The sequence below is a fragment of the Eucyclogobius newberryi genome, unplaced genomic scaffold, assembly GCF_026437365.1.
Source record: "Eucyclogobius newberryi isolate DKJ021-1_F unplaced genomic scaffold, fEucNew1.0.hap1 SCAF_6, whole genome shotgun sequence".
In the NCBI taxonomy this organism is placed as follows: Eukaryota; Metazoa; Chordata; class Actinopteri; order Gobiiformes; family Gobiidae; genus Eucyclogobius; species Eucyclogobius newberryi.
The window spans coordinates 5,260,695-5,277,078 of record NW_027316278.1 but is presented as its reverse complement, the minus strand read 5'-3'; the positions used below and the strand labels follow the sequence as shown (position 1 = coordinate 5,277,078).

At 45.0% G+C, this 16,384-nt stretch overlaps 2 protein-coding genes across 2 annotated transcripts; one reads left to right on the top strand and one right to left on the bottom strand.

The window, feature by feature from the left end:
• The first annotated feature begins 789 nt into the window (after positions 1-789).
• On the top strand, positions 790-4,550 carry LOC140346811 (uncharacterized). The gene is given in 4 exon segments (XM_072433011.1): positions 790-956; positions 1,857-1,971; positions 1,974-2,130; positions 4,158-4,550. Coding segments are annotated over 4 exon segments (594 nt in total). The 3' UTR covers positions 4,313-4,550.
• A 4,677-nt stretch (positions 4,551-9,227) lies between these two features.
• Positions 9,228-15,680, bottom strand: LOC140347007 (protein SET-like). Its single transcript, XM_072433313.1, has 8 exons — positions 15,575-15,680; positions 13,803-13,860; positions 13,543-13,685; positions 13,164-13,267; positions 12,900-13,013; positions 12,261-12,431; positions 11,227-11,358; positions 9,228-9,577 (listed from the first exon to the last, which is right to left on the bottom strand). The coding sequence occupies exons 1-8, from the start codon at positions 15,645-15,647 to the stop codon at positions 9,554-9,556; spliced, it is 819 nt and encodes a 272-aa protein (XP_072289414.1). The 5' UTR covers positions 15,648-15,680; the 3' UTR covers positions 9,228-9,553.
• Positions 15,681-16,384: the final 704 nt, after the last annotated feature.

Sequence of the window (16,384 nt, the reverse complement as noted above, 5' to 3'; positions counted from 1 at the left end):
ACGCCGATTGGTCCGTTCGGAGAAGCTCGGCCCGTGGTTGGCTGGCGTGAGCGTTTGTTTCGCGTTGCCCCGGGTTACCACAGAGAGCGTTCAACGGACGCTTCTGGCGGAAGGAAACTATAAATGAATGAATGAATGAATGAATACTAACGTTCAAATTATTGTTTGTGAGAATGAATGAATGAGTAAATAAAAAAATACGTGGTAAATATCGCTAAAAGGAGTATTAATAATGCAAACACATTAAAAGCGTTGCATTACTCTTTACAAAAGTTACAAAAACATTTAGTAGCTTTTATTTCAAAAACGAAATGAACACTAAAATTCAAATGATTGTTTGTGAGATGTGAATTAATCAATAAATAAAAACAAATACGTAGTAAATATAGATAATATGATTTTTAATAAAAACAAATAAATAAATAAAAGAATTACAATAGTATTTACGTTAGTTAAATTCTCAAACATTTAGGCCAACAACATCAGAAGGAATTTGACAGGAATATTTTTTTTTATAAACAAGTAAAATATGCCTACTTCCTGCTTTTCCGTGCCAAACTTCCGGTTAGCCTAGCTCCATTAGCACTTTGTGAATTTGCTCCAAGTTTTCAGATGTTGTGTCGTTTCTTTTGGCGCAGTTTGCTTGCAGTTAATTCTGGAACTTAAAACAACGTATTTCAAACTGTTTGTTGCCGAGATGAGACGCGCAAAGGCCGAAGAATAAGCGTAATAGTTTGATTGTTTTGGTTCCTCCTCCTCCTCCGCAGCAGCAGCAGCAGCAGTGGTATCATGGGCACGGGCTCGGGCACGGGGGGCACAGGGGGCACTGGCATGGGCACAGCTGCCTCTCACCCTCTCCTGCTCCTTCTCTTTCTCCATCCATGCCTCCAGCTCGGGCGGGCGTGTGGTCCCGGGACAGAGAAGGACGTGAGCACAGATCCACTGATGCTGTGCAGGTGAGGGCTGATGAAGAGGATGGAGACTGTGGACAAAACTGACTGTAATTACCCATTAAGAGCAAAGATGAGAGGGTTTTACATGATTACACATTTCTATTGTTTTGAAGTAAATAATTTGCACGAGATTCGGACTTGAGGCTCTTCTCTAATTAAAGGGCCTATGACAGGTTTTTATAATGTTCTAATTTGGACTTTATTCTGTGTATTTGTACCTGTTGTACATATAAATTGTAGTTTTACACCAATCGAGCAGGTATTTGTGGAGAAAAAGTAGAAAGATCGGACAGGAAGTGACATCACACCAGGAACACTCATTCTAGACAACGTTTATGCATTTATTACACAATATAAACTACTTTTTGGACTATCCAAACGTGAATCAATCAAAATGAAAGTCACTCTCATATTTTAATTTGTCAAATAAAAAAATCACATTCCCGTTACATTAGATTAACTAATCTAATGTAACGATTTTTTTTTGCCATGATTTTTGCCAGTGTTTGATGGGTAGTTTCCTAGTGTGATGTCATCAATCACAAACAAAAAGTGAAATAATAAACCTAAACAATGTGCTATTCTGTGATAACATTTTAGACATTTTTTTGCCAAATTTTAAATGTATAAAACTTAACTTGCGTTTAAGTTCAATGAGTTGCCCGACCTGTAGGGGGCGCCGCCAAGATTTACTTTCGGCACATGACTTACTTGGACTTGCAGACCACGGACTTGGTCGCGTTCACACTCATTAAAATTGGGATTTAATTTGGACTAAACCTGGAACTAAACATGGGCGTGGCCAAGGCTAAACCAGGACGAATCAGAATCAAACTGGACTCAAACATGGTCAAAGTGCACACTGTTGCTCATACTCTTTTACCCGTCCACACGTCTGTCCAGGGCTTGCGGGGCCGAAGTGGCGAACGGCTCGGACGTCGGCTTCGTCCCCAGTCGGCTCGCCCTGTCCAGCCGCAACGACACGCTGCCCGGCGGGAGGAGGGTCGCCGTCCCTAACCCGTCCAGCTCTTCGAGAACCCGCACGGGCGGCGGTTCGAGGTGATCGCGTTCAGGCGGGCGGGCGTGGCGCTGCACTGGCCCGCCGACGAGCGCGCCTCGTGGTTCCCGGGGTTCGCGTGGACCGTGGCCACCTGCCCGCGCTGCAAGGCTCACCTGGGTGAGTCCGGTGTGACGTGCACTGACAGGAAGTGCACCGGGGAACGTCTGGGGAATGGGTTTTAAGAACGGTCATCTGGACAAAGTGTTAACCTCCCCTTTAATGCGCTCGGAGGTTTTTTCTTCATTTATTATTTTGTTGTCCACCATCTGAAAGTTTCAGTCAAGTTCTGGGATGAATCGGAGTCAGTTTGTTCTCCAAAACCACAGCAAATAATAAGACAAAAATGCACATACCGAATGTTCTGGAGTATTAGTCGCACCAGCCAAAAAAGGCATAATAAATAAGAAAATAGCATGTATAAGTTGCACTGGAGTATGAAATGCGGTTGCAAGTCTGAAAATAACAAATAATATCACATAAGTCGCTCCGGAGTATAAGTATAAGTCGCACCCCGGCCAAAACTATGAAAAAAGGTGCGACTTATAGTCCAGAAAATACGGTAATAATAATACCTTTTATTTACAGTGATCCCTCGCTATAACGCGGTTCACTTTTCACGGTCTCGCTGCTTCACGGATTTTCATCATGCATTGTGTTCTGCATTCTGATTGGCTAAACAGTCTCTCCGCGTCTTCTCTACCCGTGTCAATAACGTTATGGATTCATATGTACACGTACGTAAAACCGCTTGCCAAATTGAAGTTTGCGAGGCCGGTGAGAGCGGTGAGAGTACAGTACAAACGTTTATATAGTACTTTTATTTGTTAAATAAATGCTTGGGCCTGTAAAAAGGTTTTGTTCCTTCCTTTCAATGTTTTATGGAGTATTTCATTGTATAATAACTGTAAAAAAATAAAGGTTTCTACTTTGCGGATTTCGACTCCCGCGGGTTCTTCTTGGAACGTAACCCCCGCGATAAACGAGGGATCGCTGTATATAGCGCTTTTCAGTGACCCAAAGACGCTTTGACATACACAAAAAGGGGGAGGGCATTTACAGACAGGGGGGGCAGCACGTACAGTACACAATAATATACACAGTCTGAAAAAAGAACAGATTAAATAAACAAAACAGAAGAAGTACAAAGAAAATGATGGGGATGTAACAGGGTAGAAGTGCAGACAGTGGGGTAGAGGAGGCTAGGGGAGGGGCAGGTCATAGGCTTGGGTGAAGAGGTATGTTTTAGGCGGGATTTGAATGTTGTGAGTGAGGGAGAGTGGCGGACAGGTTGGGGGAGGGAGTTCCAGAGTCGGGGTGCTGTTCGGGAGAATGCTCTGTCGCCAAAAGTTTTGAGTCTGTACGTTGGTGCAGTCAGGGTGAGAGAGGAGGAGGATCGGAGAGCTCGGGAGGGGCGGTGGGGGATGAGGAGGTCAGACAGGTGGGGGGGGGGGGGGGGGGGGGCAAGGTGGTGAAGAGCTTTCAAGGTGAGGAGGAGTATTTTGAAGTTTATGCGCCGCTTGATGGGGAGAGAGTGGAGAGAGCGGAGAACGGGAGTGATGTGTTCACGGGACCGGGTGTGGGTGAGGAGGCGGGTGTGGGTGAGGAGGCGGGTGTGGGTGAGGAGGCGGGTGTGGGTGAGGAGGCGGGTGTGGGTGAGGAGGAGGGTGGCGGAGTTTTGGACCATTTGGAGTCTATGGAAGGAATGGGAGGAGATGCCAGTGAGGAGGGAGGTGCAGTAGTCGAGGCGGGGGGAGATGAAGGCGTGGATGAGGGATTCAGCAGCGGGGAGGTGTAATAGGCCTTCAGTATGTGGCTTCAGCTTGGCTCGTGCAAAGACCGATCACGTGGCCAGTCTTCTGTCCGTCGGTCCATACCTCCCATCTCAGCTTTATTTAAATATTAACTCGCTGCCAGTTGTAAAGTAAAAAGATTGAATCAGGCGCCATAAGTACCAGCTCCGCACAGGAAACCAGGCTTATTGTCTCCAAAGCTTCAGAAGGTTAGAAATGGAGGGAAAATAGGTCTTGTTGATGATGACGATGATAATAATCAAACTGTGGTCGTGTGTTGTGCTCAAACTCTTACGACGCTGTAGCTCCTGAAACATGGCGTCTTTGTCATTTGTGTCCACGTCTGGGTTTCAGGTTGGGGATTCCAGCCGGACCACTGGCCCCACACGGTGACCGCGTCCCACTTCGAGGACTCTCCGAGCACGTTCTTGGGTCTGATCGCACGTGCGCTTGTGACGGAAGAGTTCGCCTCGAGTCTCTTGGTGACGCCGAAATCGTTTGTCAGCTGAGCGATTCCCGCCGTTTGTCCAGGACGTTTCACCGTTTCTCACTTTTCGACCGGGTTTTACCTTTTACCGGATTCACGAGTTAATTCAAGAGTTTACACAGTTCCATCGACATTTCCATCGAAAACAAATGCAATTCAAATGATTTTGTAATGTTGAAAGACGATTTATTTCTCTCTAATCACCTGGAAATAAGAGGAAATCCTGTGAAACCCTTTGACCTTTGTGCCTTTACTGCTGCTGCAAGTCTTAATGTTTTAATAAATTATAAATGAATGGTTGTTGTTGTTGTTGCCGTGCTCGTTTATGAAAGAAAGCGCAAGAATCAAAAACTGTTAGATTGAATCAAATGTTTAATCCCCGCCATGTACAATTCTAATACAGATAAACAGAGCGCTTACCATCTGTCCCTGTCGAATGTGTCGGCGTCCTACACTGTTCCTGTGCGCTCACACAATGTATACGTTTTGATTTAGGGCGTGATATAAAGGGCCTCTCTGGTCTCTTCCTCTGTACCTCTCTGGTCTCCTCTGTGCCTCTCTGGTCACCTCCTCTGTACCTCTCTGGTCTCCTCTGTACCTCTCTGGTCTCCTCCTCTGTACCTCTCTGGTCTCCTCCTCTGTACCTCTCTGGTCTCCTCCCCTGTACCTCTTTGGTCCCCTCCTCTGTACCTCTCTGGTCTCCTCCTCTGTTCCTCTCTGGTCTCCTCCTCTGTACCTCTCTGGTCTCCTCCCCTGTACCTCTTTGGTCCCCTCCTCTGTACCTCTCTGGTCCCCTCCTCTGTACCTCTCTGGTCCCCTCCTCTGTACCTCTCTGGTCCCCTCCTCTGTACCTCACTGGTCTCCTCCTCTGTTCCTCTCTGGTCTCCTCCTCTGTACCTCTCTGGTCCCCTCCTCTGTTCTCTCTGGTCCCCTCCCCTGTACCTCTCTGGTCCCCTCCTCTGTACCTCTCTGGTCCCCTCCTCTCTACCTCTCTGGTCTCCTCTGTACCTCTCTGGTCCCCTCCTCTGTACCTCACTGGTCTCCTCTGTACCTCTCTGGTCCCCTCCTCTGCACCTCTCTGGTCTCCTCCTCTGTACCTCTCTGGTCTCCTCCTCTGTACCTCTCTGGTCCCCTCCTCTGTACCTCTCTGGTCCCCTCCTCTGTACCTCTCTGGTCCCCTCCTCTGTACCTCACTGGTCTCCTCTGTACCTCTCTGGTCGCCTCCTCTGAACCTCTCTGGTCTCCTCCTCTGTACCTCTCTGGTCCCCTCCTCTGTACCTCACTGGTCTCCTCCTCTGTACCTCACTGGTCTCCTCCTCTGTTCCTCTCTGGTCTCCTCCTCTGTACCTCTCTGGTCTCCTCTGTACCTCTCTGGTCTCCTCTGTACCTCTCTGGTCCCCTCCTCTGTTCTCTCTGGTCTCCTCCTCTGTACCTCACTGGTCTCCTCTGTACCTCTCTGGTCTCCTCCTCTGTACCGCTCCAGTTTCGCACAGAAATGTCCTTGAGCTCGTCTGCAGCTTCCTCTGGCACAAGTGTCTTATCAGAGCGTCTTAGAGGAACAATGTGATCTCTGTGTGTCAGGAGTAAACCCTTCATAGTTTCAGTGTGTATCAAAATATAGTTTGATACAGTCTCGTAAAATAAATATAGTTGGTGATACAATCTTGGTAAAGTTGATATTATTTGGTATTCCCTTCATTGTTAGTCGTGTAGTAGAAGTATGTAGTGTAGTATGTGGAAATAACTGAAATGTCATGATATTGTAGCTCTAAAAGTCTCACAATAATATCAGACTGAATCATTGCAGCTGAGAAAACGAAAGGAACTACATAGACCATGATCCTTTGGCTCCATTGTTGTGTCTTAATTGTGATGCACATCAAAAAAGTAGCATTATTATGTAAAATGAATATCGTACCGTGATATTTGCAAATTGTTACTAGTAATAAACCTCAGTACAACTTGATTTATTGCAAAACTTTCATTTATCTTTTTTATTTTGGCTCATGGAGATCATGATTATTTCAATTTTAAAAACGTGTCAAATGAACCCGTAGTAAAAGTATAATCTTAAAGGCGCAATGGACGATTTTTCGGCGATTTGAGAACGCAGGCGGAAGTGCGCATGCGCACTGATACAACACACACACGTGCGTTTGTTTATTAGCGCAACGGAGCGCATCGCATCTCTCGTCTCCCGTAGATTTCTGTCCACTTCTGTGTCAGCTCGAACTGTCTTTCTCCGTCTTCATTTTGTCCCGTACACTGAGAGAACTATATTATGATAGATCCATGCGCTTAGGCACGCGGAAACGTGGGGACGAGCCTGACGCGGCTGCAGGTGAGCGGTAGGTGCGTTTTATGATTGATACGTGGCAGGACAAATGATTTATCCACGCCACGAGGAAATATGATAAAAAATTTGCTGAAAAAAATCGTCCATACCACCTTTAAATGGAACGCTCGGTAACGGCTGCTCTACCCCAAAGCAGCTGCCCCCGACTTCCACTCGGCGTCACCTGCAGTTTGGAGCACGAAAAAGGTCCTTCCACAGCTGTTACCATAGCAACCAGACTGTAAACAGCCAAACTCCACATAAATGACACAACAGTTCTGATCTGACACACAAGACCATAACACCTCTATTTAGTCCAACTATGGTTTAAACTGTCTGTCACACACTGATGACATCACAGAGGGATTCAGCTCCACTTCCTGTCATTTTAAACTCTTAATTTCCTTCACGTCATAATCAGAACCTTCAGACGGACTTTAAACCTTAAATACATTTGTAACATAAAAATTAAAAAGCCAGTTTATTTTTTCCATTTTGTTTATTAAAAATGTCATTTCAAATCTCATGGATATCTGCAAAACAATACAATGAACGAGAAACAAAAACAAAAGTCAGATAGAAATGATGTCAGAATAGCCAAGACTTACCGCCACTCCCCTGCCCCGCCCCGCCCCTTTGCCCCGCCCCCAAACATCAACAGTGAATAAAGGAATGAGCGCGTTGCCGTTTGTTGCAACGAAAAAAAAGAGGGAAACGGCTCTCGCTGACTCGACGCCGCCAAACGGGAACGAAAAGGGATGACGCGGATACAGGAAGTCCGCTGCTAGTGCTAGACGTACACGACTCCATAGCCCGGAGTCGACGCGTAATAAGGTCGTTTTTTTTGTCAAATGGGAAAGGAGGACAAACTACGGCGTTACGAGCTAGCGAGGCAAACCTTGTATGCTAATGATCGCGATTAACGAGAGCTGAAGGTTTGTGACTGCTGCAATTAAGTAGAACCGTGGGCGTGGCCGAAAAGAAAGTGTAAGAAATTAACATGGAAAAACACAGGTCGGCGCCCATTTGAGAGTACGACGTGGAGGTTTCTCGTTGCTTCTTGCGCGAAAAGCTTTAGTGTTCGTGGTATTTACGGCGATTTCGTTGGCAAACAATATGGGTCGGATTTTAAAATTTAACAAGTTACATTTTTAACCGTAAAAAGACATTTTCAAATCGGTGAATTTTGCAGTTTGCGCTTGTCGTGTCATTTTTCTTAGTTTAAAATTCAACGTGGAAAGATTTAGCAGGAATGTCTCGTGGATCCAGAGTGAGAAAACCTCTGCGTCTCGAATCGTTCACCGCAAATTTACACTTTGAATTTAAACAGTCGAAACGCAACGAATATAAAAAGTGATTTTTTACATTTCAGAACCCGAGAAACGTGCAGATTAGGGAGTAAATTCGGTCCGAAATTCTCCATCAAAATTCAAAATCTGACGCCACAAATTAGCCGCCCGGATTAGCCTGCGGAACGTTAGCCAAATTCACTGTATTTTTATATATTTTTTTACGTGGAGCTTGGGAAAAACAAATTATCGAGGTATCCATTTAATGCCAGTCCTGGTCAAAAATAAACAAAGCAGTGTGATGTGGCGACGCGCTCGATGCTAACGTGGCTAGCTCGTCATTCAGTCCCATTTAAAAAAAAAAAAAAAAAAAAGTCAGCCCAGTATTTTGTATGTTTTTGTAACGACAGCGACCGTTCCGGCGGAGCAGACGGGAGCAACGACACGAGTCTCCGTGTTTTTGAAGGAACTCCCGAGTGCAAAGCCGAACTACTATTGCTACTGCGATAACTGCCATCTCCGCGACGAGGTAAGTTGTACAAGTGACGAGAATGAAACGCATCAAAAATAAAAATCATACTAAAAAATGAATATTAGGCCAAGTTTAGACCCGTTTTAGTCCTGGTTCAGACGAGGCTTGGGACAATATTGAAAATGTGTTTTGTATTTATTTATTTATTTTTAATGATAACGTTGCCAGTTTTATTAACATTTCCGATGGTTTAGTCACAGCAGCAGTTTCCTCAAAGGGAGAATACACACTCAGCTCGACAATACGCAGCACGCCAAGTTAATTACTATGAAGAAAGTTACATTTTTAACAACTAAAATTGAATAATTGAAAAAAATACAACAATGTTGACGGGAAAAATCACGGATAAGTATGTTTCCCCGGCACTATTGGGGCTGTGATGGCACCTCAGTCACAACCATGTAGTTTATTTGTCCCATTCCTCGTCTAGAGCCGGTTTAAATCTGATAAACCTGCTGAAAGTGTTTAGGCCAGTCTTTTCTTAAGAGTTCAGACCCGGTGTAGACCCGTTTTAGCCCTGGTTTAGACCCGGTTTATAAAGGAATGCTTCCCTGGTCCAAGTCTCTGGTTCATATTCAACCCGTCAGTACTGGTCCGGTCCAAGTCCCCCAGTCCAGTCCAAGTCCTGATATGAACAGATATTTGCATTGAAGAGAGTTTGAGGCTTTTCTAAACGGTTCCACAAACACACGGCTCCTGTTTCCTGCTCCACATCAGACTCAGGTTTGTACAAAATACTGGGCCGTCGCGCCATTACGTTTAGTCTTCCCAAAGTTCAAGATGTCGTGCTGCGTTTAAGTTATTTTTTTTGTACTTTTAAAAAGGTTTTTCAGATGATTTTTTTTGTACTTTTTACTTTATTTTGGGTGGATGGTACTCACGATCCAGGGCAGAGTGCCAATGACCTTTTTATATAAAGATGAAAAAACAAACATGGCACCAACAACGAGTGACGAAGGTGGTGGAGGCTTCCGGATGAACAGAGCGCACAACGGGTAAAAAAATTTAAACAAAAAAAAAAAAAACTAAATAAAATTACAATATTTGCTCCCGACAATAAGAGTGGAAAAACCAAACTGGAAATACACATTGAGGTTCTGTTGGGGTTTACTCGTCCTCTCCTTCGTCCTCCTGCACAAGAAAGGAGAAAATGTGATTAGTAATATTATAATTTTTTGTGCTGATTTGTAGTCAACTAGACTTATTACTTTTATATATTTTTGTTCAAAGACAGGAGATTTTTTAATAATTAAAGAACAAAATTATATATACAAACATGAAAAAACAAAACACGACCAGATAAAGAAAAAACGGACATAAATCAAAAGACTTCTCGCAAATCGATAAAACTAAACTAGGTAGAATTTCACCCGTGACAAAGTAAACACCCAGTAACTATTTTTTCAAAACTGTCGGGACCAAAACCCCACTTCATAAAGCTCCTTTTTATGGATCAACTCAAAAAAATTAAGATTAGTCAAAAAATGTAACAAATTCCCGGTTTCTGTTTTACATTTGAACCGCTTCACTCGTGTCTGAAAAACGTGTCAAAAAGACTCGCCAAAAGAACAAAAGGAAATGAGGAACACAAGGTTAAGGTTTTTAGCCGTAAAAGAGCTCCAAATGTTTTATCAAATACACATTTAGTTTAAAGCGACAGGTTTTTACAATGTTCTAAATTTTGACTTTATTTGGTGTATTTATACCTGTTGTACATATAAATGAGTTTTACACCGATCGAGCAGGTATTTGTGGAGAAAACATTGAAAAAAATCTAGAAAATGACATCACACCAGGTCAAAGTTTATGCAGAATTCACAAAAATGTTTTGACTCTTTTGTTGAATTAATGTTGAAAGTCACCCTCATATATTTGTATAAAAAATAAAATAAAATAAAATTGACAGGAGTTTTGGCCCAGTGTTTGCTGGGTAATTTCCTACTGTGATGCCATCAATCACAAACAGGAAGTGGAATTATAAACCTAATTTTTTTTTTGCTTTTTTGCACAATTCATATTAAGGCCGCAGTCATTTTATTACATGGTTTACGGAGAGACGCGGCGCGCAGGAGCGTATAACTGTAGATTTAGTGTGTTTTAGACTGAACTGACGCTTAAGTGTGCATCCTCCCCCACCCACCCAGTCACGGCAAACCGCGCTGAAGAAAATGTGGTAAACTGGTTTAAAATGTGTAATTGCAAAATAAAGACGCGCAGCAGCAGGGAAATGGGCGCGCGCGCGCTCTCGCCGGGGCCGCGCGCAGGGACAAAGCAGCTCCGTCCCTCACTCAGGAGTTTGGCGAGAAATTGCTTCACGCGCTCTTATTTTGATTTAATACCACTTTTTAAGTTTCATTTAATTCTATTTTACTTTGTCGGTGGTACTTTATATAAAACAAAAAAAAAATAATTGATTTCTACAATATGAATAAAATAAATTATCCAAGTGCGGCAGATCCGTAAACCAAGTATTAAAATAACTAAGGCCTAACTACATTTTAGTTCAATGAGTCGTCCGGCCTGCAGGGGGCTCTTTAAACGTCAAATTAGTGGTGATGGTTCTTATTTGTTACATATTTGCTCATAATTTAACATACGTTAACATTTACAGCGTGAACGTCTTCGTAGGGCAGAGTCACCGTGGCAACAAATAATCCCTCAAAAACCAAACAAAAGTACTTTTCAATCCAGTTTTGATCAAATGTAGAAAGTACAAACCCTGCTCTAAAATGTAGTGAAAAAGTAAAAAGTATCCACATAAACGGCGCCGTCGCTCGTACCTCTCCATCTTCTCCTTCATCCTCGTCGTCTTCCTCTCCGTCCTCGTCTCCCTCTTCATCGATGTCCTCCAGGCCCTCTTCGTCCTCGTCTTCCTCCTCTCCTTCTCCCTCCTCGTCGTCCATGTCCGGGACCTGGAAGAAGAAGCGTTATAAGATCTACGGAGGCTCGACGAGTGCTAGAGCTCCGTCTACTGGCCGCACAGTGAATTACACAGAGAAAACGGCCCTTGCCTTTACGTGACGAGCTAATGCAGGCGCGGGGTCGTAATGAACGCGATATGACGGACAAAGAAATGCTCAGAATGAGTCATGGACTTAAACAGCAGGTGGAGAGAACTTTCTAGACGACAAGTGTGAATAATAATAATAACTTATTTATATATAGCGCTTTTCAGTGACCCAAAGACGCTGAACATATATAAAAAAGGGGGGGAGGGGGTATTTACAGACAGGGGGGGACAACACGTACAATACACATTAATATACAGATAAAATGAACAAGACAGAAGAAGTAGAGAGAAAAAGATGGGGATGCAACAGGGGGTAGAAGAGTAGGCAATGGGGTAGAGGAGGCTAAATACAACTCCAGGTGTGTTCTAATTAGGGAAGTGTTATAGCGCGACGAAAAAGGTGATTTTAAAACAGCACGAAAACTAAATCTGAGAGCAGACGGTTTCTACGTGTGTGGTTCAAACTTGGGAAAACCAAATTGTTGCTAGTCTAAATTTATGACCAGATAATAGTGAGTCTAATAGCAATTTTTTACCCTGACAAATATTGTAATTCTGTTCTGAGCGTTTCACCAACTTCGCCATTTTAAAAAACGTTTAAAAAGAAAAAGCACAGGATCATTTAAAACCCCGAAATACGACTTTGGAACACGGCACAGGGGTTAACAGGTTTTAAAAATGGAGAATTAGACGGGATATTGATGTCGTTTGTTGTGGAGGAAGTTCTACAATAACAATCATAATAATTTTACGCCTTTGCTACTTGCGCCCGTCCAAGCCGATTGGCCGGAGGTCAGGCCGTACCAGGTAGTACTGCAGGGGGTTGGGCCAGATGTCGTCCTTGATGACCTCCCCGAGCTCGTCGGCTCCGGCGTCAGCGTGGTCGGTGAACCAGGTGAAGAAGCTCTCTGGCTCCTCGTGTTGCCGCTTCCGCGCACCTTTGTTCTGTGACTGGCTGACGCGCTTGGTCAAGTCCTGACCACAACAACAACAACAGTAATCAAAACAACGACAATCAAAACAGAACAAAAACAAACACATTAAGTACGCAATGACGCAGTATTTTTTATCCATGTCGCTTCGTTTCTCAAATGATCTCAATGGTAAAATGTAAACTAAAGTAGTTTCAGTGCAGAGTTTAGCTTTAGCTCGTTTGCCAACTGCAGGGGGTGATAAAGGGCACTTCAACTTAGCTCAAATTAATTTCCTCAACAAACGGTCTCCAAAACGTGCCATTTAAGGAGAGAGAGTTCACGAGTCCAACTGTGTGTCAGTGATAAATGTGAGCGTAGCTGCGGCACTCTCGTTTCTCATTTTTCAGACAGGTACAAACTAAATACTTAAGTGTTGTAGACTTTTCTATTTGATATTTGACTGTAGCGGCTCGTTCACACTTTAGTCACGTCTGGGAACAAGTCCAGGATAAAGGGAGTTTATACAGACCTTCCCTGATCTCCATTTGATTTCTGTGGATTTTGAGGAAGGGTCTCCGCTCTCGTTCAGGTGAAACTCTTTGGACAGGACTTTGTTTTCGAAGTACGGATTCTCATCGAAATACTGCAAAACAGAGACAAAGATGGCAGCGATGAAGATTCGAGGAGGAAATTAGCAGTCGGAAGAACAGAAGGATCACAAAACAAACTACAAAAAAAGGGTTCAACCGACAACATCGGAACCTTTCTCGAAGACATTTTGACCCGCACTCACAAATTCTATTCTGTAGCCCGACTTGATGTCCTCGAACTCTGTGACCTCGACCCGGCTCAGGTAATGCAGCGCCTCCTCGTCCTCCTCGCCGAGTAGAGCGGATACTGGGGGTGGGGGGGGTGGGGGGGAGAAACGACAACGCGACGACAGCGTTAGCATCCCGCCACAGCTACATTTAGAATCGGGCAGGTTACAATTCCATCAGTACAGTGCAATAGTCTGTTTTTGTCTTTTGTTTTAAACGTTATAAATAGTGTGGCGCTTGTATGACTTAAGGGAACCAAATAACGTGCTACATTTGTTCCGTTGGGCTTCGGTTCCCTCCGTTCCTACTTAGAACAGCATTAAAACAAATAAGGGAAACACACTGAAGCATTACCTTGCGGATGATTGACAAACGTGGTGACCCAGAAGTTGGGGATTTTGCCGATCAGTTCTGACCGCTTCTGGAAGAACGGCTGGCGGAGTTTGTTGTACTTCTGTTCTACTTTGAGGATCTCCTCGCTGGCACTCTCGATCAACCTGCGCGCAAAAACGATACGCCGAGGTTTAATGACGCCGGCGACGGCAAAGACGAGGAACCGAGAGGCTTCACGTGACCAGTGTGGGGCGAGTAAGAACGCCGCGGGTGAAACGTACCTGTCGATTTCATTCTGGACTTCGTCAATGTGTTCGATGGCCTCTTGCTGCTCTTTTTCTGGTAAAAAAAAAAAAGGAAAAACAAACATTAGGAAGACGTCCACATGACCACGACGTCCACAGAAGTACGAGCTCACATTTCGGAGTCAGAGTAAATTTGAAGAGACTAAAATGTAAACACACAAAAGTTTGACCTGAGACATTAAGTCCACAGTGCGGATTTAATCTGTGCGTGTGGTGCCAGAGCGCGGAAGTAAATGCAACAGAGCGGCAACTGACCATTATTTTAATAGTTGACCGGTCAAACAACCATTTCTACTGTACTTTGACCTTTAAGACATTTTAAAAACCAAATAACAGGTGAAATATACTGACTGAAGGCTTATAGTTTGATATTTACAAATAAACTGAGTTATTGATTAAAATCCCAAACTGATCATTATTTTTTGCCATTTTGATTTAACACTGCCGTCAAACAAACTAGAGCATGAGACTACGAGAAAGATGGTATAAACAGAAATGTCTTGGAAATACCGTAAATCTAATGTATAAATGTAAATTAAATGCAGTTTTATTTGGATAACGCATAGAAAATAGACCAATTAATTAAAATTTTCAACGCAAAGACGAGAACTGCGTGTCGTGCGTTTATTTACATTACACATTTATTGCAGTATAATGATTTCGGTGAGTTTTTACTAGTCATAACGCAATAAAAATCCAAACTTGAGGCCGTATCATCATATTATCCCTTTGAGTTTGTACATTTAGCGCGTGTTTGTGCAGCACTTTGGATCCCGCTCTTCCACACGCGCTACACAAACACTCGTCCCCGCGGTCGGTCTCCGGTGCACGGGACGTACATCCATCCACCCGTCCGTCCCGTCTACCGCGCACGCTGCCATTAATATTCATCCGTCAGCAAAGGCTCGTCTCGGCGTCCGGAGATGATGGCACAACCCGGCGGCCAATCGCAGCGGATCTAGCGGCGCAGACACGCTCCCCTTCCGGCCGCGGCTCTCGACAAGGCCGCGTGGTTTGAAAATGTGGGACGCGCAGCGCACACACGGCGGCTCCGCGGCAAACGTGTTACGAGCCGAGCGCCAAACCGGGGAAAACACGGTCCAAAACACCGGGCACCATAACACACCGCGACGTATTTCATAACGGTGTGCGCGGCCCGGTTCACATCTGGGGTATTTAAACGCAAAATGTGCACGCGAGCCGCCGCAGTTAGCGTTAGGTAACACTACAACAACAATAGCAAGTGGCCCATGCTAACGCGGTGGCGAGGCTAACGTTTCGCACCGTAAATAAGCCCGGTCCGACGCGGGGGAACGAGCGTTAGCGTGCGGGGAGGACACGCACCGGGCGGCGAAGCGTGAGCGTCGCCAGAAATCGCGAGTACCTGGGGGGGGGGAAAGCCCGTGGACGCGCGACACATCTGGCCACGCTGGGTGATGCTACACGGCGGGGCTAGCGCGGTGCGAACAACAGCGAGGGCTAAGCTACATGCTAACCGCGCTAGCTTCCCCCCGCGAACGGCGCAACGTGAGTGCGAGAAACAAACAACAAAGAGCGGGGCACGAACAAGCCTCAAAACGGTGCGAATTTAAAACACGCGCGCACGGTTCAAACGCGACTTAAAAACGCGCGTGCGACTCCGCGGGGCCGTTTCACGCGGGGCGCCGGGGGAGTTTGCGGGAACGGGAGCCGAAAAAAAATGGCGGTGAACGGGAGCGAGGGAGGCCGCCATTCCGCCGCCGTCTTACCGGAGGTCTCGTCGCCGCCGTCGTGGTTCGAGTTCGCCTCCTTTTTACTCGCTTTTGCCGCCGAGGCCGACATGGTTCTTCCGCAGGGGCTCTGGGTCCTCGAAGGGAAAGCCGGGGTTGAAAAGCGAGGCTGGTGGGCGGGCAGTGCGTGGAGGAAAACGCGGTGTAAAAGTTGCAGAAGGGGGGGAGCGTGCTCTGCTAGCGCTCCGTGTCCACACACAATGCGCGGCCGCCGATGGAGCGAGGAAGTCCCGGTCGGACGCGTTGGGGCTCCAGCGAGCTCCGCCTCTCAAAATAGGTCTTCGCTTTTTACGACGGCGCGCGCGGACGTTTATCACGGCGCGGCGGGAAGACGCGGCGGGAAGGACCGGGGGGAAGACGCGGCGTTTGCGGGGGATTTTATTAACGAAGTGAAGCGACGTGGTTTGGGGAAAAAAGAAGTTGGCGGAAAGTTGAAGTTTAAAGAAGGGGAGGGAGAAGAGGACAGAGCGCGGTGGAGTCCGGTGCGCACTCAGGCCGGTTCACAGTGGCGCATTAAAAAAGATGCTGAGCGGTAATTAGATCATAATAATAATAATCATGCAAATAATAATAATCATGCAAACAATAATAATAATAATGCAAATAATAATAATCATGCAAATAATAATAATCATGCAAACAATAATAATCATGCAAACAATAATAATAATAATGCAAATAATAATAATCATGCAAATAATAATAATCATGCAAACAATAATAATCATGCAAACAATAATAATAATAATTCAAACAATAATAATAATGCAAACAATAATAATAATAATT

What these genes read in the sequence shown, in the direction of transcription:
- LOC140347007 (XM_072433313.1), bottom strand. Translation starts at nt 15,647, where the DNA reads ATGTCGGCCTCGGCGGCAAAAGCGAGTAAAAAGGAGGCGAACTCGAAC. An exon ending in GTTTGTCAATCATCCGCAAG is followed by an intron (nt 13,268 to 13,542) that starts GTAATGCTTCAG and finishes CCCCACCCCCAG; the next exon opens with TATCCGCTCTACTCGGCGAG. An exon ending in ACCCCCTGCAGTACTACCTG is followed by an intron (nt 11,359 to 12,260) that starts GTACGGCCTGAC and finishes TTCTTCTTCCAG; the next exon opens with GTCCCGGACATGGACGACGA.